At 32.3% G+C, this 22,280-nt stretch overlaps 2 protein-coding genes across 2 annotated transcripts; one reads left to right on the top strand and one right to left on the bottom strand.

Annotated features, from left to right (window-relative positions):
- Window positions 1–1,321: 1,321 nt before the first annotated feature.
- On the bottom strand, window positions 1,322–11,274 carry LOC133801623 (probable pre-mRNA-splicing factor ATP-dependent RNA helicase DEAH9). The gene is made up of 23 exons (XM_062239869.1): window positions 11,089–11,274; window positions 10,844–10,988; window positions 10,682–10,756; window positions 10,165–10,254; window positions 9,865–9,944; window positions 9,028–9,097; window positions 8,598–8,683; window positions 8,067–8,136; window positions 7,824–7,919; window positions 7,587–7,692; window positions 7,419–7,465; window positions 7,234–7,317; window positions 7,094–7,147; window positions 5,868–5,968; window positions 5,487–5,577; window positions 4,339–4,503; window positions 4,122–4,211; window positions 3,699–3,770; window positions 3,039–3,137; window positions 2,864–2,950; window positions 2,293–2,346; window positions 2,064–2,143; window positions 1,322–1,894 (listed from the first exon to the last, which is right to left on the bottom strand). The coding sequence occupies exons 1-23, from the start codon at window positions 11,187–11,189 to the stop codon at window positions 1,747–1,749; spliced, it is 2,091 nt and encodes a 696-aa protein (XP_062095853.1). The 5' UTR covers window positions 11,190–11,274; the 3' UTR covers window positions 1,322–1,746.
- Window positions 11,275–17,491: 6,217 nt separating this feature from the next.
- On the top strand, window positions 17,492–21,259 carry LOC133801622 (glutamate receptor 2.7-like). Its single transcript, XM_062239868.1, has 5 exons — window positions 17,492–17,829; window positions 17,925–19,216; window positions 19,527–19,833; window positions 19,954–20,348; window positions 20,448–21,259. The coding sequence occupies exons 1-5, from the start codon at window positions 17,574–17,576 to the stop codon at window positions 20,919–20,921; spliced, it is 2,724 nt and encodes a 907-aa protein (XP_062095852.1). The 5' UTR covers window positions 17,492–17,573; the 3' UTR covers window positions 20,922–21,259.
- The last annotated feature ends 1,021 nt before the right edge of the window (window positions 21,260–22,280 follow it).

The raw sequence follows: 22,280 nt of genomic DNA, 5'->3' as shown, positions 1-22,280 counted from the left end.
TAAACATGAAAAAATAATAGGTTAAAGATTGACTTGATAAATACACACTTGCAATCAAAAAGATTAAATTAATAGTGATGTCAATTAATAGGTTAAAAAAATCACTTAATTAGTTAATGATTTGCATTTTAAATCAGTAAACAAATTAACAGGTGTGTGTTTTTTTTACCCATTTTAAAATTTTGATGTCTAATTTTTCAGAATATTTATAATTTATGTAAGTCGCAATGAAAATAAAAGAATTATGACCCCAATTAAAATTATTAACAATGTTAAATTAATTAGAGTAAATCAATGGATAAATGATAAATTTGTACGAAAGTTGTGCTAAGTTCAACACGAGCGGAAAACAATCTTCTATTAACTCGTTTGCATGTCACTCGCTTATTTTTTTTTGAAAAATGAGCAAGAGGTCGAAGTGACCTCCTCTCAATAATATTGAAAACCCTCACTTATGGCGGAGGAATACCGTAGTAACATAGGGAAAAAAGAAAACAAAAGTTATGACCACAAATGCACCCACTCCCTACGAAGATCCAAAAAGAACACACCCTCAAATTCTTTCGTTCTATACACCCAAGTGGCAACCTAGAACCTGATTTTATCCCAAAGATTGTCCACTGAAGAAAATGACTCGTCAAAAGTCCTTGAATTTCTCTCCAACCAAATAGCCCAAAATGTAGCGAGCACGGTACACTGCCATAAACTCGTCACCCTCTTTCCTCCCTCCAAATGAGAGAGAAACAATTGCGCACAGGAGGAAGGCATACACCAATCGACCCCGAATTCTTGTAAAACTTTATTCCAAACAATACTGGCGTACGAGCACCGAAGAAACAAATGGCCCACTGACTCGCTATTGTTATTACAGTTAGCACACCGATTTGGCGACAATAAATGGAAAGGTCTCCTCCTCTGCAAATTCTCATGGACACTTAACCTATTAGAGTTAGCACATCGATTTGGCGACATGTCACTCGTTTATTCAAAGATTTATATATTTTTTGACCTATGTTTTGTCTCATTACTGATTTGGACTAGTGTATCGATAAATTATTTTTTGGAGTCTGTGTTTTGTAAAATGATTCAAATGAAAACAATCGATTTAATGCGAGATTTATTTTCCCAATATAGAAAATAAATAACAACAGAAGCAATATGACAAGTTATAATTCAACATATTCTTTATAAATTATCATTGTATACAAATTACTACAACTAAAGAGAATTTTTTTTGCTTTTCTTATTCTTTTTTCTTTTAAAGTTTAAATAGGGTATTAAGTAAAGGTCACATGGTATAACATAATACACTAACCGAAAGTGAAAAAGTCAGTCACATCAAGCCAATTTTCCCACACCAAACCAAATCTGATCTGTGTTGAACACAGTAGACCAGAGTTTTATATTTAGTTTAGCTAAACTAACCCAATAAAGCCACTTGCTCAAAGAACATAACAAGTTGGAAAGATACAAACAAATTTGGTTTGTTAGAGTATTATATGTCAATCTATATCAACATAAGCATACTCCATTCTATCATAAAAAAAAAATGGTTTTTTTTCCTAAGCAAATCTATCTACTCACTAACAAATAGTCTTAAAATTATAGTACTCATCACTTCAAAACTGTTGAAATTATAGTACTTGAGAAGAACCCACATTAGAAACTAGTTAGTAAGGAAAATGTACTCTTAATTTGCAGCATCAGCAGCAGCAGTCTCTGGATTCAAATCCCCGCGAATGTCGATTAGTGAGGCATTGAAGACGGCCGCTGGTGCTGGTAAAAATGTGGGGCAGCTTCTCTTAGCCAAGAGGGATCTATGGAGATTACATTTCGCATGTATTGTTTGTCGGTCGAGACGAGTGAATGATATATTACCCATTTGGGATTAACTCTGCAGGACAGTAAAATTACTAAAATCAAATCTAGATTGAAAAATACTAAAAATTGCAACTAAAGCCGCAGAGAAAGCTGTAAGGTTGTCTACAAGACAGAGAAGAATTCCACAAAATAACATATAGAAAATAACTGTTTTGAAATTATTAATTTCTGTCTGTAATAACCTGAACAGCACAGATGAGGGGTGAATGTAAACTTCTTGAGAACCTCTGATTGTCTTATATTTTCCGTTGTGACTGTATGCCTTTAGTAAAGTTAGAAGAAGATTTGTCAGATGCCAGTCAACAGAGAATTTTGATTAAGACAGTAAAACATTGCTAAATCATGGTAGAAGATGATATCTATCAGATGGTAAATACTTCTGATTATACAGGTGATAACAAATTTACTTACCTCTAAGTTACACGCATTGGCAAAAAACCCGGCAGTAATCGCCTTTCTTAAGACCTGAAAGAAGAGTAAACAAACAGTAATGATTTCATTTGCTACAACATATACAAAGAAAGGCTAAAGGGTGTCTAGTTTGTGGGGGAGGCAAAAGGGTGTCTCGTTTGTGGCAGACCACCTTGTTAGCCACTTTTTGGGCCTCATGGCTAGATAGGAATAGTAGAATTTCCGAAGGTGTCTTTAACTCAGCTGAGACTATTTGGGATAAGATAAAGTTTTGGGTTGCTACCTGAGCGTATAGAACTAAGAGTTTTGCGGGGTTTCCTTTTTTCGATCTTATTAGAGATTGGGGCAATTTGTGGCTTTAATTTTTGTGGGTGGGTGTCTGTTGTGGGGTTTTGGTGTTTTATTTTTGTGATTATTTTGTATCCTCGGTATTCCTCCGCCATAAGTGAGGGCTCTCAATATTCTTGAGAGGGGGTCAGTCTCTGACTAAGGCCTCGTCTCTTTTTCAAAAAAAAAAAATTGTTCATAAAATAAAGTTAAAAACAATGTAGACAGTGGTGGCAAAACTTACCAGCATATCTCCTTCACAGGATTTTAAGACCAGACCTATTCTCTGTGCTGTTCTTCTGAGTTGTTCTCTGACTTCAAGTACTTTTTTCTGCACACCAATCAGAGATGAACAATATTAAAAATGTGGAATGAAAGCAATCTCAACAGTTGTTAGGTATCTTAAAAAAGAAGTGTACCATCGCATGATAGTTAACAAAGTTCTTATAGCACCACTGTGAAGATTTACCAGACTGCAAAAACCCTTTGTACACATTCAAGAAGGTCACATGGTCACCCTGTATCCATCAAACAAAGTTAACTTAGACTGCTACATACTATATAGTTATAGAGGTACACAATTACAGAGATAGATACAACATATGAAAAAATAAAGTGATTCTTTAATTGCTATTCTGAGGGTTGTAGAATAACATGGAAAGGAATTCATCCACCTTGAAAATACAATAACCTCATCATACCAAAAAAAAAAAGGATAATTGGTGGCATAAATACCCAATATTTGCATTTTGTTGTAGTTACATACCCAATTTTTTTTTTTTCTTTTTGCGGCAAAATATACCCAGTGTTACCAAAAAAATGATTTCGTTACAACTTCCTCTATTTTCTCTGTTAATTGATCAGGGAGACACATATCAATAAGAAACTGGCACGTGCCCACTGACTCAGCAATTAACAGAGAAAAACGTATGAGGCAGTAATGAAATCACTGTTTTCGTAACATTCTGTATTTTTGCAAAAAAAAATACAGAATGGGTATATAACTGCTACAAAGTGAAAACATTGGGTATTTATGCCAAAAATTACCCTAAAAACGATGCTAAATAAGATTCCAGTACCTCAGCAGTAGCAAATCTCAACTTCACCTCATCCATCTCCTTTTGTACTCCTCTACTAGAAACCCAGATAGACTGCACAATGGAAACCGTACTTGTGAACCATATTCTAGCAAGGGTAATATTAGACTTACAAATTACACCAAAAAAGTTCAATACAATGATGTGTTATTATTTAAACCACACAATATAAAATGAGGTGGTTCTACTTGACTATGAGGGTGGTTAAAATTAACAACATTTATGAGCATCCCTAGCATTACTCTTTTAAAGAACATTACAATGTTCATATTTGTTATCAAATGTCCTACTACTGCATATTTATCAACAACTTTATCTTCTACCTTTTTCCCCTTCTTTGAAAGGAATTTTGATAGGTTGATCAATACACAGAAACAAACAAAGAACCAACAAAATGTAACTTACTTGAATGGAAAGTACGGCAGCAATAGTTAATATCTCCTCTGAACACCCAAGTTGACTTGAAGATAAAATCATTTTTGCAATCATTGGATCCTATGTCATAACAAAATAAACACGATAGAAATTAGAGAGCATAATGCAAAACCCTTGACAAAGAATACTAATTCTTAGAAAACAGAGAAAAAATGGCAAAAACTATAGAGCTACACATGCAACATACTAAAGGAATCTCTGCTACTTGAAATCCATCTGGCGAAGTAAGTTTGGCGTCATCATCCAGGACTCCAAGTGAATAAAGTACTTCAAGGGCACGAACCATAGCTTCAGGTGATGGAGATGCTGGCCAATCAAAGCCCAAGATGTTATCTATTCCCAAGGATTTTAACTGCAAATTAATGGCATAACAATAAGAGTTGTGCACTACCATAGAGTATAACTTTCCAACAGTGACAAGACAGATATTCAAGCATAAAATTATCATGAAAATGATCAATGATATTCGTCTTTTATAAAAAAAAAAATAATAATAACAATTATCATGAAAATGTTTGAAACAGTCCTAGGAAATTGTTCAATAAATATAAAATTCATGGTATATTTAACTAAATAAAATCTTTGAAAATCTGGTTTCCAAATTAAGATTTCTTGTAAGCAACAATTAACATGTAGATCAAGTTTGGAAAGTAGGATTGGAGTGAATAGGATTAGATAATTTATATGTGATTTTGTTATAAAATTGGAGAGTATATCGAAAAAAGTAATCAAAGAACCTACTTAATCTCATTGAAAAAATTTGGATAATTTTATTCTATCTAATCTCCTTCTTCATGTATTTCATGGTAAGGGGAAAAAAACAACTTTGCATCCAACTTGTTTTATCCCATTTTATTTTTAGCAAATGATCAACTTATTCATTCTTCTATATTTTTTCTCTAATATTTTTTAATTTTATCCTCTCCAAATGTGACCGTAAAGAAGTTATCACAGTACGAGAGATGAAAATTCTCTCTCATTCCCTCTCAATTCAAGACACACTTCCAGTTAGAATGGAAGATTTGTAAGGAACCATACCAAAGAGAATGAGAAAGTGTTCCTTAATGCATTTTTCTGTGTGTGGGTTTACAAAGAAGTGCTGTTAATTGTTAACATCGCAAGGAAGAACCTGATAATTACACTTTCAATATATAATTAAAAAATTTAATTGGTCAATGTTAAAGAATTATCATTCAAAATATTTAAAACAATTAACAATATTTTAGCAGTCAAGCTTTTTCTTTTATATAAATTATAATACGATTTCTGGGACCATAAAATGAATAACCAGAAAAACAATCTCCTCATAAGTACTAACACAAAATAATGGCGTACCTGAATAACGCAGGAAACAAGATTAGATCTTTGAATCTCTGGTATCCCCTCGGTAGGCATCTCCTTGAAAAAATACTCTTCCGTATATAGCCTTGTTGTAGCCACAAACAAACACATATAGGTCAAGTAAGATTTTTTAGAATAGGATTTAAAAGTAACAGGAGTTATTGTTAAGCACATGTCTCTTGATAAATTTAATAAAATACATCGAAAACCACTGCAAACTCGTCTAAAATTCAGATACCTAAAGACATTATAGTAAAGGGGTGGACTGAATACTTCTGATCAAACTAACACAGAATGCACAGCATTTTAGTCATGTTCGATGTGCCACTACCAATATTACAATGCCATAAGAAAATCATTTAGTAGGTTACATACCTGTAACATTTTCCTGGACGAACTCTTCCAGCCCTACCAGCCCTTTGCCTAGCAGAAGCCTTGGATATTGGTGCCACTACCAGATTTTCAATATCTGATATCTGAAGCAAAAAGAATGAACAAAAAAATATGGAATGCATGTTTAAAAAAATATTGGATGTTCATTTCTTACAAAGCAGAAAACAGCCCTTATCTTCAGGGGAAAAAACCCCTAGTTTAAATAAATTATTGAGAAAGAAAAGATGAAAGAGAGAATCTTCGTTATTCTGAACCAAATAATCTAGAGATTATTATCCAAGGATTTTAGTCCATACTAAAAAAAATGGTCCATAATGATAGAAAATAAAATTTATTTAAAAAAATAAACAAAGAAAGTGTTGGTTTGATTTCTGAAAAACACAACCAACTAACTTAACCAACTTGTCGGACAGTTGGAAGTTAGTTTGTTCTGTTATGACACTGTTAAGACATGTCTCCACATCATTATCCTAAGTTTAAAAAAACTGTCATATAAATAGCTTGGTTTCAAGCTCATTAGGGACACGAGACTATCAGGTAGAGAGAGAGAGCAAGAGAGAAAGTTCTTGAGAGAGAAGTACCAAGAAAGAATGGGGTTTGGGGTTTTGTATTGAGCTACACTTGTGTATGAAAGTGTACCTCAGGTGAGAGTGAGATTTGAGTTTGGAAACTCTTTTGTGAGCTGTGTGTGTCCTCACCATTCAACTGTGATTGTGTACTGTTCTTCTTCAAGACCAATAAAGAAATTGAGATAGAGTTCCCAGCTGGATTAGGAACAAAGATCAAACTGATCTTTGTTCTGAACCAGGATAAATCCTAGTGTTTGCATCACTTTCATTTTCTTTTCTGTTTTAGTTTTACTTCAAGTTCAACATTGTGATTCCATATTCAATTGTTTTTTACAATACTGTTTTCAGAATTTCTTTGAGTTCAAACTATTGTTCTTACTGTTTTATCTTGAGTTTTGGATAGAATTTCCAACAAAAAGAAAGAAAGGAACAGGCAGAATTCATAGTGTGGAATCTTGATTACTCAAATACTAACACAATGAAACGTCCATAACGATAGAAAGCATACTTTCACGCAAAACTGCATGCATAATAAGAGATTTACAGGGCAGGAATATCAAAATCCAACTACCTGATAACTAATATACTTCACATCTGTTACACTTTTAAACATTAAAAAAAAAGTAGGGATGGACATACAGGATTGTAGAACCGCTGCTTTGAGAACCCACTATCAATAACATAAACAATTCCCTGCACAGAAATGGTGAAATAATAAGTAGTTTCATTCCAACGAATAATCCTTTACGTCCAGCGAACATTCCTTAGAAATATCTTACCTCCAAGGTTATAGATGTCTCTGCAATATTAGTTGATATCACTACTTTTCTCTTCCCTCTAGGAGTGGGAGCAAATACAAGCTCCTAAAAGCAGAAAAGCAGAGTCCATAATTATATAACCTTTAGAAAAGAAAACTCATTATATCAGAATGTCCAATGAGATATAAACATAATGTATAACTAACCAGCTCAGCTCGTGGAAGACCAGAGTATAGAGGTAAAATGAGCAATCCTAAAAACGAATATAGAATATAAAAATCTAAAACATTTAAAGCAACCTTGAAACTGATGCTTCAAAAGAACACTTATCCCACTATCCACTATAATCCACTAACAGCAGCATTACTACTTACCTGAAGAGCTTTTGCTACGGTTTTGAATTTCTTCATTAAGAAAATGCACAGCGCCATCAATATCATCTTGACCAGTAAGAAACACCAGAATATCTCCCATTGGTTCCTAAACAACAGAAACAGTGAGGTTTGTGAATAATTCACACCACCGGAAGAAACATTGTCTAGTAAAATGATTGTGATCACCCTGTAAAAGTAGACCCACCGTAGTGTCTCAAAAACCTGAATTTAAGGTACCTGATCATTAATCAACAATATTGTTGAAACAGCAGCCTGAATGTAATTGGAAACAGGCTCCTCGACATATTGGATTTGTACAGTAAAGCCTCTACCCTGAAAGCAAGGCAGATATGGTGACATCTCAGTCTCTGTATGACAATCTGATATCATATCGCTTTATAACTTCCTCCATAAAACAAGGGTGTTTAAATTGCGCGTGTGAGACAAAAAAGAGAGAGGTCATGTTCTGGTAAACGATACCTCCACTGATAGGATTGTAGGCTCCAACTTTGGTCCAGCATTCTCACCTTTCATTTCTTGACGCCTTTTTCTTTAGAAGAAAACAAAATAATTAATATCTAACAACCTATGTTTGTACATCTACACTAAGTATGGCCCAAAAAAGATTTAAGACATATTTCTATGTACACAAATGATAGCATTTGATTCTGGAACTCAATACATCCCTCATTAACAGGTTACATAGTTTTTGTGGATGTTACCCAAATTAAATGAGTATGAGTGATAAAAAAATAAATCATACAGTACACTGAACAGAAGTGCAAAGATGCCAAATATATTTTTTTTTTTCAAAAAAAAAAAAAGAAGAAGAAGATGGATAACAAAGGACTAGGATTTCAGCTACATTGTATTCATGTATCACGAAAATGCAATAGCTCAAAAATCCTATACATGATGGGGGGGGAATAAAAGTGTGCTAATTGGTAATATTCCAACATTAAACAAAAGACAGAAATAACATTAAACTGTTATCAAATAATTCTTACAAACCTGGTCTGAAAGAATGAAGACATAGACTTTGCTTCAATTGTGGCAGAGGAGATAACCAGACGCAACTCAGGTCGTCGACGTTGGATCTAGAATTTTAGGATTTAGCAAATGTCATAAGAGAAAGAACCTTGTTATATTGTGTGTGCGCGTGTGCTTTTATAAGAAGAATAGAGGTACTGATTAAAGAAAAACTATCCAAATCATTTGAGTTGCATCCTAAAATGCCAGTATAAAATACTGCAAACTAGAGTACCATATAATACAAAACTAACATATACACTACACAGCCAAGGCCTATGATAGCCACAACTGCCAATCACACAGTAACATTGAAAAAGAATCATATTGTGTCTATTTGTGTTACTTAAGCTATCAATTATACAGCCAAATATATATATGACAATAGAATATACAGGTAAATATAAATTACCTTTTTCAAGAGACCCAACAGAATATCCGTCGAAATAGACCTTTCATGAGCCTCATCCACCATTATCACACTGAGGCATTTACATTATAATGTAAGTAAATAATTTTTAGAGAAAAAATAAAAAACGATGCTTGTTTGCATTAAAGAGGCACGTCAACAAAATAAAGGCATACTTGCTAAACTTTCATATAAGAAAACTGAAGGAAAAAAGAAATTATAAGAAATATAACTTGCATTAATGAGTGAAAATAATACCAGCAAAAGTCTGGAACAGCTAGGCATATTCCTATTAATTAGTTTATTGTTTACGTCTTGAGTAAGTCAACCGAATTGGTGGCCTAACGTTATGTAGCCTACTAATATTATTAATAAAACAATTTGTTATTTGCCTATTCTACAAAAAAGTTTAGTTATTCATTATTGGTCAGATTGTTTATGAAATTATAAAATCATTAAAAAAAAAATCTCTCTAGTTGTTCTTTGTCTTACTATTGTTCTTCATCTTTTCTACTTCTTAATTATATTCTACACTCTCTAGAAATTATTTTCTTTCTCTTATCTTCTCTATTTTATCTCTTTCTTATACATCAAGAAAGCTCCAACATCTCACAGCACAGACAACCTTTATTTCTAGCTGTTAAATTTCAATTCCCAGACCACCTTTATCCTTTGGCCTACAAACCAACTCCCACAACACAAAAATGGCTGCCACCCACTAAATCACCCCTTTCCCAAAGAAATTAAATCCAGAATGAACAAGGAACAAAAGATATAAAACATACATAGTATGCTTTAGAAAAAGAAAATGGCAGCAAAATTTCACTTCATTTCACATACCTATACTTTGTGAGGAGAGGATCATCCATCATTTCCCTAAGTAACACCCCATCTGTGAGAAACTTTATCATAGTTACACCCTGTGCTGCCAAAATAGGAAAGCCCCATTAGTTATGATAATGAATTTTACTCATTTACTGATTCGTAAGCCGTTCAACTATCTAATGAATTTAGTTTTCATTACGAGTGTAAGAATGCCAACACAAGCATCAAAAACTTAAGATTTTCGTTCCCTTTAAGAAAACAGATAATGCAATAACAGAATAGCCAAGAGCTTAAAATTATAACTAAGTGTCTTACATTTTTCGTAAAATCTTCAAATCTTATTGTGTATCCAACTTCCTCTCCAAGCTTCACCCCCATTTCTTCTGCTACTCTCGAAGAAACAGCCTGCAAAGGATAGACTCTTAATATTTGCAACAACAAAAAAAGAATCATTTGAGACAAACAATCTTAACTTTTATTAAAAACAGTCAACAGCTGAAAAATAATATATAACAATGACATCTATAAAAGAAGCAACGACAATGAATGCAGCTTAGCTCCTTCTCAAACAAAACAAGCAAAAATAGGACACCACATTGTATGTCATATCAACCATAGCCAATGCCCAACATAATAATTGACATAGTCAGAACAATTGATATATATTATCAACTGAAAAATTCCAATTACCATACAAAGTTCCAGCAGTCACTCATATAAGTATATATATATAGATACAGTGTATATCTGTATGTACAAGTGAACACAAAACAAAGCCAAAGTACTGTGACAGTTAGTTCAAATTCCAACACTATTCAACAGTAATAATTACCTGAACAGCCAACCGTCTTGGCTGTGTGCATGCTATTACACGCCCACCATCAGCCCAACCTGCTTCTTTAAGGAACTGTAATTTCACAATACAAGAAGAAACATTCGAACATGAATATAAAATGTAAAAAAAAGACAAGAGAAGAGAGTGCAAACTGCAAACCTGAGGTATCTGGGTGGTTTTGCCGCTACCCGTTTCGCCAACGATAATGGTGGTGGCATGTGTCTCCACGAGATAAAGAATGGCCGTACGATACTTGTACACCGGAAGCCTCTGCTTCTGCCTCTCGATATTCGAATACCCAAATCTATGAACACCAATTAAATTGATCAAAAATAGACCAAAAACAAAAAGTGAAAGAAGTAGAAGAAGAAGAAGAAGAAGAAGAAAGAGAAAGAGAACAATACCCAGAAGAGGAAGAAGGGGAAGCTCCAAAGAAAAGAACTCCACCCTCCTCGTCGTCTAGAAGTCGAGGCCTCTCAGTCCCTGGTTTCCAGAACTGCGACATTGAGGTTCAGCTTATGGTTTCTCTTACTCAAGATCTTTAGAACTGGAATGGAAGAGTTTCAATTTTAATTTACTTTTTTTTTTGCTACGAGTTACTATTGGCTTGGCACTAGTCATTTTTCTTACCACACTCATTTTCCTTCATTAATTATTACCCAAAATATATTAATGAGTAAATATGATTTTGTTGTTTTGTTAAATTATAATTTTGACCATTTTCAAAATACCCTCAAATTTTATTAAACTAGAAAATATAACTGCAATTCGCGCAGTCTTTTGTAATTATTAAAAAATATACCTATTTTAAAATACTTTTAGGAGAATACTACGATATGGATTCGTTTTCACCCTACTCATACAACATGTTCCTTATATGGACACGTGAGGGTATATTGAATACAATTTTTTTTTTCATGATGGTGTCCATTGTATATCAAATCTCTTGCAAGTTTTTGAAATTTTTTGAATAATTAAAGTACCGAAAACAAGGTTCAAAAAAATTGTTATACGTGTGCATTTATTTTTTATTATTATTATCATTATTATACGCTTTGCGTGAATTTTTTTTTATAAAAAGTCTAAATTATGTATATGGAAATTTATGTTTTGTGTAAGATTTATTTTAGGCGATTACCCGTTTAAACCTTTTATTTTTAAAAATTAACTTTTAGAACTCGTGTTTTGTTAAAATGTTAAATATAGGATTTGATAGATCGATTATTTGAACATTGTATTTTGGCCAATTACCCATTTTGACCCTTTATTTTTATAAATTAACATTTGGACCATATATTTATTCAAAATGTTAAAAATTCTTTATAAAAATTAAATTATATATAATTTATGTTTTTTTTGTAAGGGTTCACTTCATTTTGAACATTGTATTTTAGCCGATTACTCGTTGAGGTCTTTTTTTAAAAAAATTAATTTGTGGACCTCAAGTTTTGTGAAGATGTTAAAAATAGGAATAGATAGATTGGTTATCTGAACACTATACTTTGGCCGATTACTTATTTTGACTCTTTATTTTTAAAAATTAGCCTTTGGACTATGTATTTATTCAAAGTGTTAAAAACTCTTTAAAAAAAGTAAATTATATAAATATATATAATTTATGTTTTACTTAAGGGTTCACACCATTTTGAACTTTGTATTTTAGCCGATTACCCATTTGGACCCTTTATTTTTTAAAATTAACTCGTGGACCTTGTGTTTTATCAAAATGTTGATTACTCGTTTGAATAATCTTTTATATACTGCTTCAAAGATGTTATTTTATTAATATATATATTATGTAGTATATATTTGTAGTTTTTTTTATTATTTTATTTTTTGTTAGTTCATTAAGTATTTAATTCAAAAAATATCTTATTTAAATATGTAAAAAAATAATGTTTAATGTAGTTTTTGTTTTATTTTATTTTATTTTTTGTTAGTTTATTAGGTATTTAATTAAAAAAAATATCTTATTTAAATATCTAAAAAACTAAAGTTTAAATAATTATTAATAAAAAAAATAAAAAATTAGATTAAAGGAGAAAATAGAAAAAATAGTTTGGAGTAATTTTAGAATGACACATCATCTCCTTATTAATAAAAATGAATAAAAAAATTAGATTAAAGGAGAAAATAGAAAAAATAGTTTGGAGTAATTTTAGAGTGCCACATCATCTCCTTGAAGCTCTCATTTATATATAGATATAGATGTTGAATTTTAAATTTCCCTCAATAAATTTTAAATATTAAAAATTAAAATTAAATTTTAAATGTAATAATTAATTTTAAAATTCAAAGAAAAACAAACTAAAATCAAATCTCTCTTCTCTTTCCTCTAGCTTCCTCTCTCTTCTCTTCTCGACAACCATCTTCGTCTCAACCACCATCTCCCCTGCCCACCATCTCCGTCCACCATCTACCCCGCCAAGACCATCGCCCCTGTGCTAAACCCATATCATTATCTGCACTAGGCGATGATGGAATAGGGTTGAAATTCGATCTACACCAGGCAGAGTTCTTCCAAGTGCGACGAGATAGGCTGAGGTTCGATCTGCTGATGGACTCAAAATGGGTATGTTTTAAATATTTATAACTCGCAAGCGCACGAATCATATATAAAGTATAGTATTCGTGTAAGCACGAGGTCGAACCCAAAGGAGTTGTCTAAAATAAAAAAGAAAATTATTTTAAACCAAAATTAATAAACTATAATCTAGCTCCAAAGATTGATGAGATTTTGGTATCAAGAAAATAAATTAAAAGATAATAATAAAGATATTAAAGACAATATATATAACTAAATTAATAATTGTAAACAAGATGGTAGAAGAAAGATTATTAAAATAATAGAATCCACAAAACATAAGTTCAATAATATTTATAAGTACATAGGTTTAGTAATAGTAGAAATTAATCAAACCATCACTTATTCAAATTAAATATTCTATTTAAGCACAAGTTATTATTGAAATATATAATTTATCTTCACTTTTTAAGATATAATTTCAAAGTATTTAGTGTAAATCAATCTAAAGAAACAACAAATAAATCAATTAATATTATTTATAAGGCAAAACATAATATTTTTGTTTATAGCATTTTATGTGCACAATTTAATGGCAGTTGGGGGATGAAGAGGGCAGGTGGGCCGAAGGCTGGGCTTGGGCTGGTTGGGAGTCTGTGGGCCTGGGGGAGCTCGAGGCTGTTGGGAGGCATGCGGGCCCAGGGGCTGGGAGAGGGCAGGCGGGCCGAGAGGTGGCAAGGAAGCACGGGCCTTGGTGGCTGCTCCTGTTGGGCCGAATAAGGCATGGGCCTGGTGCCATTTTTTGCTTATTTCCTCTTCAAAAATGTCATAATTCTCCTTTCATCACAACTTTATTTTCTTCTTTATTTTTCTGCTTCAAGCGCCTCAAATGCAATAATTTTCTTACAGAATAAATTAAATCATAATCAAATAATTTCAATTATATAATGAGTCGTAATAATTCTTTGAAAATATTAATTAAAATTTAATTTACTTAAACATTTAAGCTCAAAAATGTATATTTTTACTTCTAACTTAACAATATTAATTTCAAATAATTAAACTATAACAAATTATGATAAAATATCTATAAAAATCTAAAAAATTACAATAAGACTAATAAATTCAAAATTACTTAAAAACTTAATAAGTTACTTAAAAACTCAAAGACTAAGCAACAATTAGCATAAAAAATGTGGTAAAATAACTCTATTTTGTAGAGTTATCATCTGCACTGGGCACCTACACCATGCGGCAACTTCGACCCAGATGTGGGCTGTTGGACCCAAAACGGGTATGTTTTAAATATTTTATACTCGCAAGCGCACGAATCGTATTTATAGAATAGTGTTCGTGTAAGCACGAGGTCGAACCCAAATGAGTTGTCTAAAATTGAAAAGGAAACTATTTTAAACCAAAATTAATAAATTCTAACCTAGTTCCAAAAATTGATGGGATTTTTGTAACAATAAAAATAAAATAAAGGATAATAATAAAGAAATTAAAGACAATATATATAACATAAATTAATAATAGAAATGAAGATGATAAAATAAGATTATTAAGGATTAGAATCCACAAAACATAAGTTCAATAATATTTATAAGTACATTGATTCCCAAGTTTTAATGATAGTTAAAATAAATCAAACTATCATTTTCTAAATAGATTTATAATTTTAAGCACAAATTATTTCTAAAAAGATAGGATTTTTCTTCACTTTTCAAAATTATAATTTCAAAGCATTTAGTGTAAATCAATCTAATGAAATAACAAATAAATCAATGAACATTATTTATAAGGCAAAGCATAATATTTTTGTTCTAAGCATGGATGTGTACAATTTAATGACACATCTTACACAAAGAATATTATGGTTTTGCACTAATAAAGAACAAAGTGTAAATATGTGCTAACAATCCAAAATACATGATATTTAAGATGAAAGAAGATATTTGAAGAAGAAAATTCCATAAACTTTGTTGCACAAAATGGGAAATCAATATACAAAATAAACACTATCTAGTTACATATTGTTTCATCATCACCTTAATAATCTTAAAAAGATTAGAAACACATAACTAGAATAGCAAATATAAACTAAAAATTACAAACAGTGGGTATTAAATAACAATTTTAAAATTGTTGGTAAAAGTAGAATGAGTGTTGCTATTTTGCACCTTAAGTTGACTAAAACCACATGAGGTTAACACTCCATAGTTGTTTAGTGATATCCGATAATACTTATTAAATTCAAATATGTGAGACTCAATATTGAATTGTACCAATAGTGGTATGCCACATTCTTATGGTGTTGGACACGAGTGGTACCTCTTAGCAATTATCAAATAGAAGGGACTAACTAAAATTGAGTATCACATGTAATTTGTAATTTTAAGAGATATTTCAGAAGAAGTTTACATAAATATGAGAAAAATAAACATGGTTTCTATATTTATGGGAAAAACAATAATTATACAAAATATAGTAAGTTTTGAAAAAAAAATTAATATGGTAATTCCATAGAATATAAAAAATAGATTACCATAATCATAAATACACAAAATTTTCTCTCACTCTCTTCTTTATCCCCCTCACGACATCTCTCTCTTTTCTCATTTCTTCCTCTCTCCTCCCCATTGGTTCTCTCATTTCAGCCATCCGCCGACGATGCTACCTCCCCCTTCGCTCCTAATGATGCGACGCACCTCCGCCCCGCCCTGGACGGTGACGTACCTCCGCCCTTCTGGTTCTTCTTCTTCTTATTCTTCTTCTTCTTCTTCTCTAGTTTTATTTTTATTCTCTTTGTTATTTTTCTTCTTTTTTTTTATTTCTGATTTTGCCATTTCAAATATGATTTTGCACTTCATATTTAATTTTTTTCCTATTAAACGTAACCGGATACAGTCACGATCTGTTCTGATTTCTGGATTTTTTTTTCTAGATCTGCTTAAGTAACCGGGTACAATGGCGTCTGATTCTTTTTATTCATATCTAATTTTTAATAGATCTAGCTGTAACTAGTTACAATAACGATTAATTTAGATTTGTTTGTTTAGATCTGATTTTGTTTTCACACTTGACTAAGTAACCAGGTATCATGACGATTTTTTTTTTTTTAGATATGAATCTGTAACCAGTATGATTATGACTAGTTTAGCTTTTTTGTTTGTGATCCTATTTGTTTCCAATTCTGGCAAAGTAATCGGTTACTATCGCAAATGTTTTTTTTTTCATATCTATTTTGTTTTTCAGATCTAGTTGTAACCAGTTACATTCACAATCAATTTAGTTTATTTTTTTCATATTAATTTTTTTTACAGATCTCACTAAGTAACCAGTTACAATTTAGTTGATATATTGATAATGGTACATTACTAAAAAAATCAAAATTATTTTTATAGTTGTAACTAGTTACTACAACACTACTTAAAAAATAAAACTAATTTTTGTTGTTATAATCAGTTACCACATATCACTAGAAAAAAATTGACAGTGGCACAAGATTACTATCACAAAAAAATATTCAAAATTGTTTTGATAGTGGTAGTCAATTATTGCGGATAAAATGTTGATTGAAGAAGATAAAAAATAGAATAAATAAGAATAAAAACCATGGTGATGAAAGTCTCATATTTTTTTCTTCAAAGAATCATGTAAAAAATATATTTTATGAAATATAAATGATAAAAAAATAATACAAATAAATTAAAATTATAAAAATAATCTCAAAACATATCAAAACTAACTACTAAAAATATATAAAAGATTAAATATATCCCATAAAAATGTCATAAAAAGCTTAAGAAATTTTTTTTTGATATTTTTCGAAGTTTAAGAATAAATCTCGTATATGGTGGTGTAATTTCCGCGTATATGGTCATTGTGGACTTTTCTACATCAGTCAAGATACTATATTGTGATAGTTTATCTAGATACGTAGCATTGCCAACTTTTTAAAAGGCTTGACTTGTCTTTGGAATTGGAAAATGCCAAATGTGGTGGCCCGGTTATCTTTATTATATTTTGTCTCATGTCAAATTCTCAAGTCTTGATCGATAAGATAACACTATTATTATTGAAGAAACTTGTCTGTTATAGTAAATTACAATACATATATGTCTTCTGTCCACCTCACCATTTGCAGACCGAATCAAATATATCATATTCAGCTCTAAGATTTTGACCAAGGACACGCAAAAGAGCCAAATAAGTAACTCTTTAAGAGTCCCTTAATAAAAAAAATCTCTTAAGAAAAGTCCTCAAACTCCATATTCAATAATATTATTTTGAAAGCACTAACTAAACAAGATTCTGCTCTTACAATATTCAGTTTTCAATAATAAATTTCCAACACTCACTGTCATGTTTCACGTACTGGTTTCCTTTCTTCTTGTTACAACTTATTATGTAGCTCAAGCTCAAGCTTCAGCTTCAGCTTCCCATGGAGAAGAGATTGCTAAAGTTGGAGTCATGATTGATGTTCATTCTCGTATTGGGAAAGAGCAAAAAGCTGCCATGGAAGTTGCAGCTCAAAGCTTTAATAACAATTCAAAGAACAAGAATCTCTCCCTTTATTTTGAAGAATCAACAAGAGAACCCCTCAGAACAGCTTCTTATGGTAAGTCAACTCTTGTTACTCTTCTCTAAACAGTTATTTGTGTTCATGTTAAACGATTGGCTTAATACTTATGGGGTTGTTGAATTTCGTTTCAGCTGAGAAATTGATTGAAGAAAAGAATGTAGATGTGATTATTGGGATGGAGAGCTGGGAAGAAGCTGTTATAGTAGGAAAAGTAGGAAAGCAAAGTCAAGTTCCAGTTATTTCATTAGTAGCACCAAGCATAATACCCCCATTAATGCAGCTTCGATGGCCTTTTTTGATATCAATGGCTAATGATGCTTCTGCTGAGATTAAGTGCATTGCAGATCTTGTTTGTGCCTGTCACTGGAGAAGGGTTGTTGTGGTTTATGAAGATGATGAACATGGAAGTTCTTTGGGAACCTTAGCTCTTCTACATGAGGCTCTCAGAAATGTTGGATCTGAGATTGAATACCGTTTAGTTCTTCCACCATATTCATCTCTTTCTGATCCAAAAAGGGCTGTCTCAGATGAGCTGTCGAAGCTTTCTAGTGTACAATCTCGGGCTTTCATCGTTCTTCGATCTTCTTTGCCTATGTTGACTCATTTATCTAGAGAAGCTAAGGAAGCAGGACTTTTAGAGACAGACTCTGCTTGGATTATGACTGAGAGTGTTACTAATTTGCTGGACTATGCTGACCACTCTGTCATTTCCTCTATGAAAGGAGCTTTAGGAATCAAGACTTACTATTCAAATGATACTAGTTCTTACAAAGATTTTCATGTCCAATTCCAGAGGACTTTCCTGGAAGAAAACCCAGGTGAAGCCACCTCAAACCCGGGAGTTTATGCTTTGCGAGCATATGACAGCATTCTAGCCATTACACAAGCCTTGGAGAGAATAGCAGCAAGCAATGCCAATGAAGAAAAGTTAATAGAGAACATATTATCTGCCAATTTTGAAGGCTTAAGTGGTAATGTAAGTTTCAAAGATGGCAAGTTGTTGCCTAATCAAACATTGAGGATTGTAAATGTTGTTGATAGTGGAGGCAAGGAACAAGCCTTGGAAAATGGAGTGTATAAAGAACAAGATATTTGGACAGAAAAACATGGGTTCTCTAAATGCCTTGTCCAAGACTTAAATTGTTCGGTTGTCTGGCCTGGAAATTTAGTTGATAGGAAACCAAAGGGCTGGGCAATGCCTACTATTCACAAAAAACTGAAGATTGCAGTTCCTGCTGTTACCCAATTTAACAAGTTTGTGACTGTTGATCCATCTATGAAGCACTTAAATGAGGGCTATGATGGTTTTTGTATACAAATTTTCAGAAAGGCGCTGCAATATTTGAATTATGAACCGCCGCCATATCAATTTATAGCCTTCACAGGTTCATATGATGAACTAATTGATGCTGTCTATAACAAGGTACAGTTCACATCTTGCAAGTCCTGTCATGATCATTGTTCTCTCCTTTATGACTGAATTCTAGAATTGTCTATATGTTTATTATAGTTTTGAGCTACTTTATCAAAGGTTGGAATTTTAAGTAAGTGAATTCCATCAGCCTAAAACTTCTTATTTCTTACATGAGCTTTTTTTTAAAGAAAAAAATACTCTTTTAGGCTAAAGTTTGGCATGGAGTGTTATGTGCTGCTTTTCTTTTCTCTTATTACATCAATCTTTTCTGATAGAAACTATATGCTTGTTTGGCATGTGTGATCAAAATTGATAAAAGACTTATGATGCCATTGTGGGCGACATGACCATTCTAGTCGAGCGAGCAAGAAAAGTTGAATTCACTCAGCCATTTGCTGAATCAGGTCTTCAACTGATAGTTCCAATCAATTCCAAAGAGACAGCATGGATGTTCACCAAGCCTTTCACCAGGAACATGTGGGTGATGACCCTCATCATCTTGGTTTACACTATGCTTGTAATTTGGTTCTTGGAGCATCCAACAAATCCAGAGTTTAGTGGCACTGTGAAAAACCAGATTGGCACTGCCTTTTGGTTCACATGTTCATCTCTCTTCTTTGCTCAAAGTAAGTACATTAATCACTATTTTTCATGTCAAAGTTAACTCAAACACACTTAAGGTAAAGCTCTTATGATGTATCTTGTTTAAAGCTCATAAGAACAAGTACAATTCTAACTTTTTTCAGAGGAAAGAGTTCATAGCAACATCACTAGAGTAGCTGTCTTCATGTGGTTATTTGTGGTATTCATCTTAACCGCAAGCTACACTGCTAGCCTTTCATCTACACTTACAGTGAAACAACTCAAACAAGATATAGATATTGACTTGCTAAGGAAAACCAACAAGACAGTTGGTTGTTATGGTAATTCATTTGTAAGGAAATACCTGGAAGATGTGCTCCACTTCAAGCCAGAATTTATCTACGATGTTAAAGAGGAAGATGATTACTTAAAGAGGTTCAAAGAACATAATATAACAGCTGGTTTTCTTGAAGTCCCATATGAGAAAGTTTTTATCAACAATCACTGCAATCAATACACCTCCAGTTCATGCGCCAACAGATTTGGAGGATTAGGCTTTGTGAGTAATAACTACATCAAAAATTGTGTACTTTTTCATTTTTTTTTCACTATTATGTCTTCAAGAAACATAATATTACTGTTGGGAAATTATATGCAGGTATTTCAGAAGGGGTCTCCAATAACCAGGGATATCTCAGAAGCCATTCTAAAGCTATTACAACAAGGAAACATAACAGACCTGGAGAAGAAATACTTGACTCCTTCGGGTAAATGTTCATCAACAAGCATAGAAGCAGAAAGGTTAAGCCTCAAGAGCTTCTGGGGTATCTACCTTATATCTGGTTCCACTTCCACCATCTGTTTTTTCATCTCCTTGATCCGCCTACTGAGGAACTATCGAGAATATCAAGAAAATAGCGACGATCAGAGTATAGAAACCAAAGCTATTCTTAATTTGGCAAGATACTTTTATGATAGCCGAGCCAATAACAGCCAAGAGAGAGTTTCTACTGCTAATACTATTGTCTCTAGTGATGACATTCCTAATTTGAATGAAGGGAGTTCTTCTGGCTCAGAGTTGATCATACCTGATTCTGATACTCCACAACATCTTGAAATCACAACTGTTTAACTATGTTTTTGGAAGATGTTTGACACATATATAGCCTTTGTACCATATTTAGCTTGCACCATTATATGAGTACTAATTTCCAATTGGTTAAATGTTGTAAAGACTATACAATCTGAAGAAGTTGTACACCAGTTAGACAGTTAAAGTTCATTAGGAGTGTTATTGTTAGTTAGTTAGTTAGTTGTCCTAACTGTATTAACTACTCTCAACTGCATTCTGTTTTGTTTTTTAGTGAACTGTATCTTTAATCAGCTCTAACTTCTTTTGTATCAGTTGCTCTATAAATAACAAGCCTAGGAGTATGATCTCATTATTAAAAGGTCATACTTTTGATAAAATCTTTCTGCTTTATTCTCCTTCTGTTTTCAGTTTTCTTTCTGAGATTATGTGAGGCTAGAATATTGCTTCTCTCCCCCTATGAATTGATATGAAAATTAATGCAGACTTTTATTATATGATTACTCTAATGAGTGAATAATGTGAAAGTATGCATGAAGAGTAGTCTGCCATATCGCAGCAATATTTGAATTCAAAATCTTTAAAGATATTTGTGCTAGCTAAAGCTAGACTTTTTTTTTCCCTGTTTCAAGTAAGTAACTTTTAATCATTCAAAGAGCTCTCATCTTGATTTTTCTAAAGGCTGACTTCGTTACAAGTTAAAACCTTGTTTGTTATCTTACTTGATTTGATCAAGGAAAGAGGCTAGTAATTCCTCATTTGTTCTTATTATCTATCGTCCACTACTTCCTTTGTAGACCAAGTCAAAGGTACAAATGTTCAACTACAACAAATCAAGCCGCAATCTTTTCTATGATTACTTAATGCAATTCATATTGTTAATCAATCTAAAGAAAAAATATCATAGAAAAAAATGTTAGAAAAATAGATTGTAGAGTTGCACGCTATTTTGAAGTAACATTTTGAGGCATGATTTTTGTTGAGACTTACTCGTTATTAGTTTAGATGTCTTTGGAAATTTGTGTTCTCCTCCACGAGTACATAAAATTCAAGTATTTATATGGTCAAAATGGTTATGGAGTGAATGAGAAATTGTCACCTAAAATAGGCAAAATGATAAGGGAAAATAATAGGATTTGTGTTAGTCCCACATGGAAATTTGAGTACCATTTCAAATGGGGTATATATAGAATTTCATATCCTTGGCCTGGTAAGTTGATAAGCAAAGAGACTCTTTCTTGCGCACGCTAAAGGCTATAAATAGGGGATTCACCTTTCACACACCTTCAAAAATCATTCTCTCTCTTGGTTGAAATTGTCTTGGTTTTTGGTTAAGGTTTCGTATAAATAGAGGGTTTCACATCATTGTTTCAAATTCTCTCTCTTGGTCGAAATTGACTT

This window comes from Humulus lupulus, chromosome 9 (assembly GCF_963169125.1).
Source record: "Humulus lupulus chromosome 9, drHumLupu1.1, whole genome shotgun sequence".
Taxonomy (NCBI): domain Eukaryota; kingdom Viridiplantae; phylum Streptophyta; class Magnoliopsida; order Rosales; family Cannabaceae; genus Humulus; species Humulus lupulus.
The sequence above is the reverse complement of the archived record's forward strand: the minus strand, read 5'-3'. Positions and strand labels throughout refer to the sequence as shown.

Excerpts from the sequence above, each read along its gene's own strand:
- LOC133801622 (XM_062239868.1), top strand. The coding sequence starts at position 17,574 with ATGTTTCACGTACTGGTTTCCTTTCTTCTTGTTACAACTTATTATGTA. Across the intron at positions 19,834-19,953 it reads ATCTCTCTTCTTTGCTCAAA|AGGAAAGAGTTCATAGCAAC; the intron begins GTAAGTACATTA and ends AACTTTTTTCAG. Across the intron at positions 20,349-20,447 it reads GATTTGGAGGATTAGGCTTT|GTATTTCAGAAGGGGTCTCC; the intron begins GTGAGTAATAAC and ends AATTATATGCAG.
- LOC133801623 (XM_062239869.1), bottom strand. The coding sequence starts at position 11,189 with ATGTCGCAGTTCTGGAAACCAGGGACTGAGAGGCCTCGACTTCTAGAC. Across the intron at positions 9,945-10,164 it reads TTGAAGATTTTACGAAAAAT|GGTGTAACTATGATAAAGTT; the intron begins GTAAGACACTTA and ends TTGGCAGCACAG. Across the intron at positions 2,347-2,863 it reads CCTGTGAAGGAGATATGCTG|GTCTTAAGAAAGGCGATTAC; the intron begins GTAAGTTTTGCC and ends CTCTTCTTTCAG.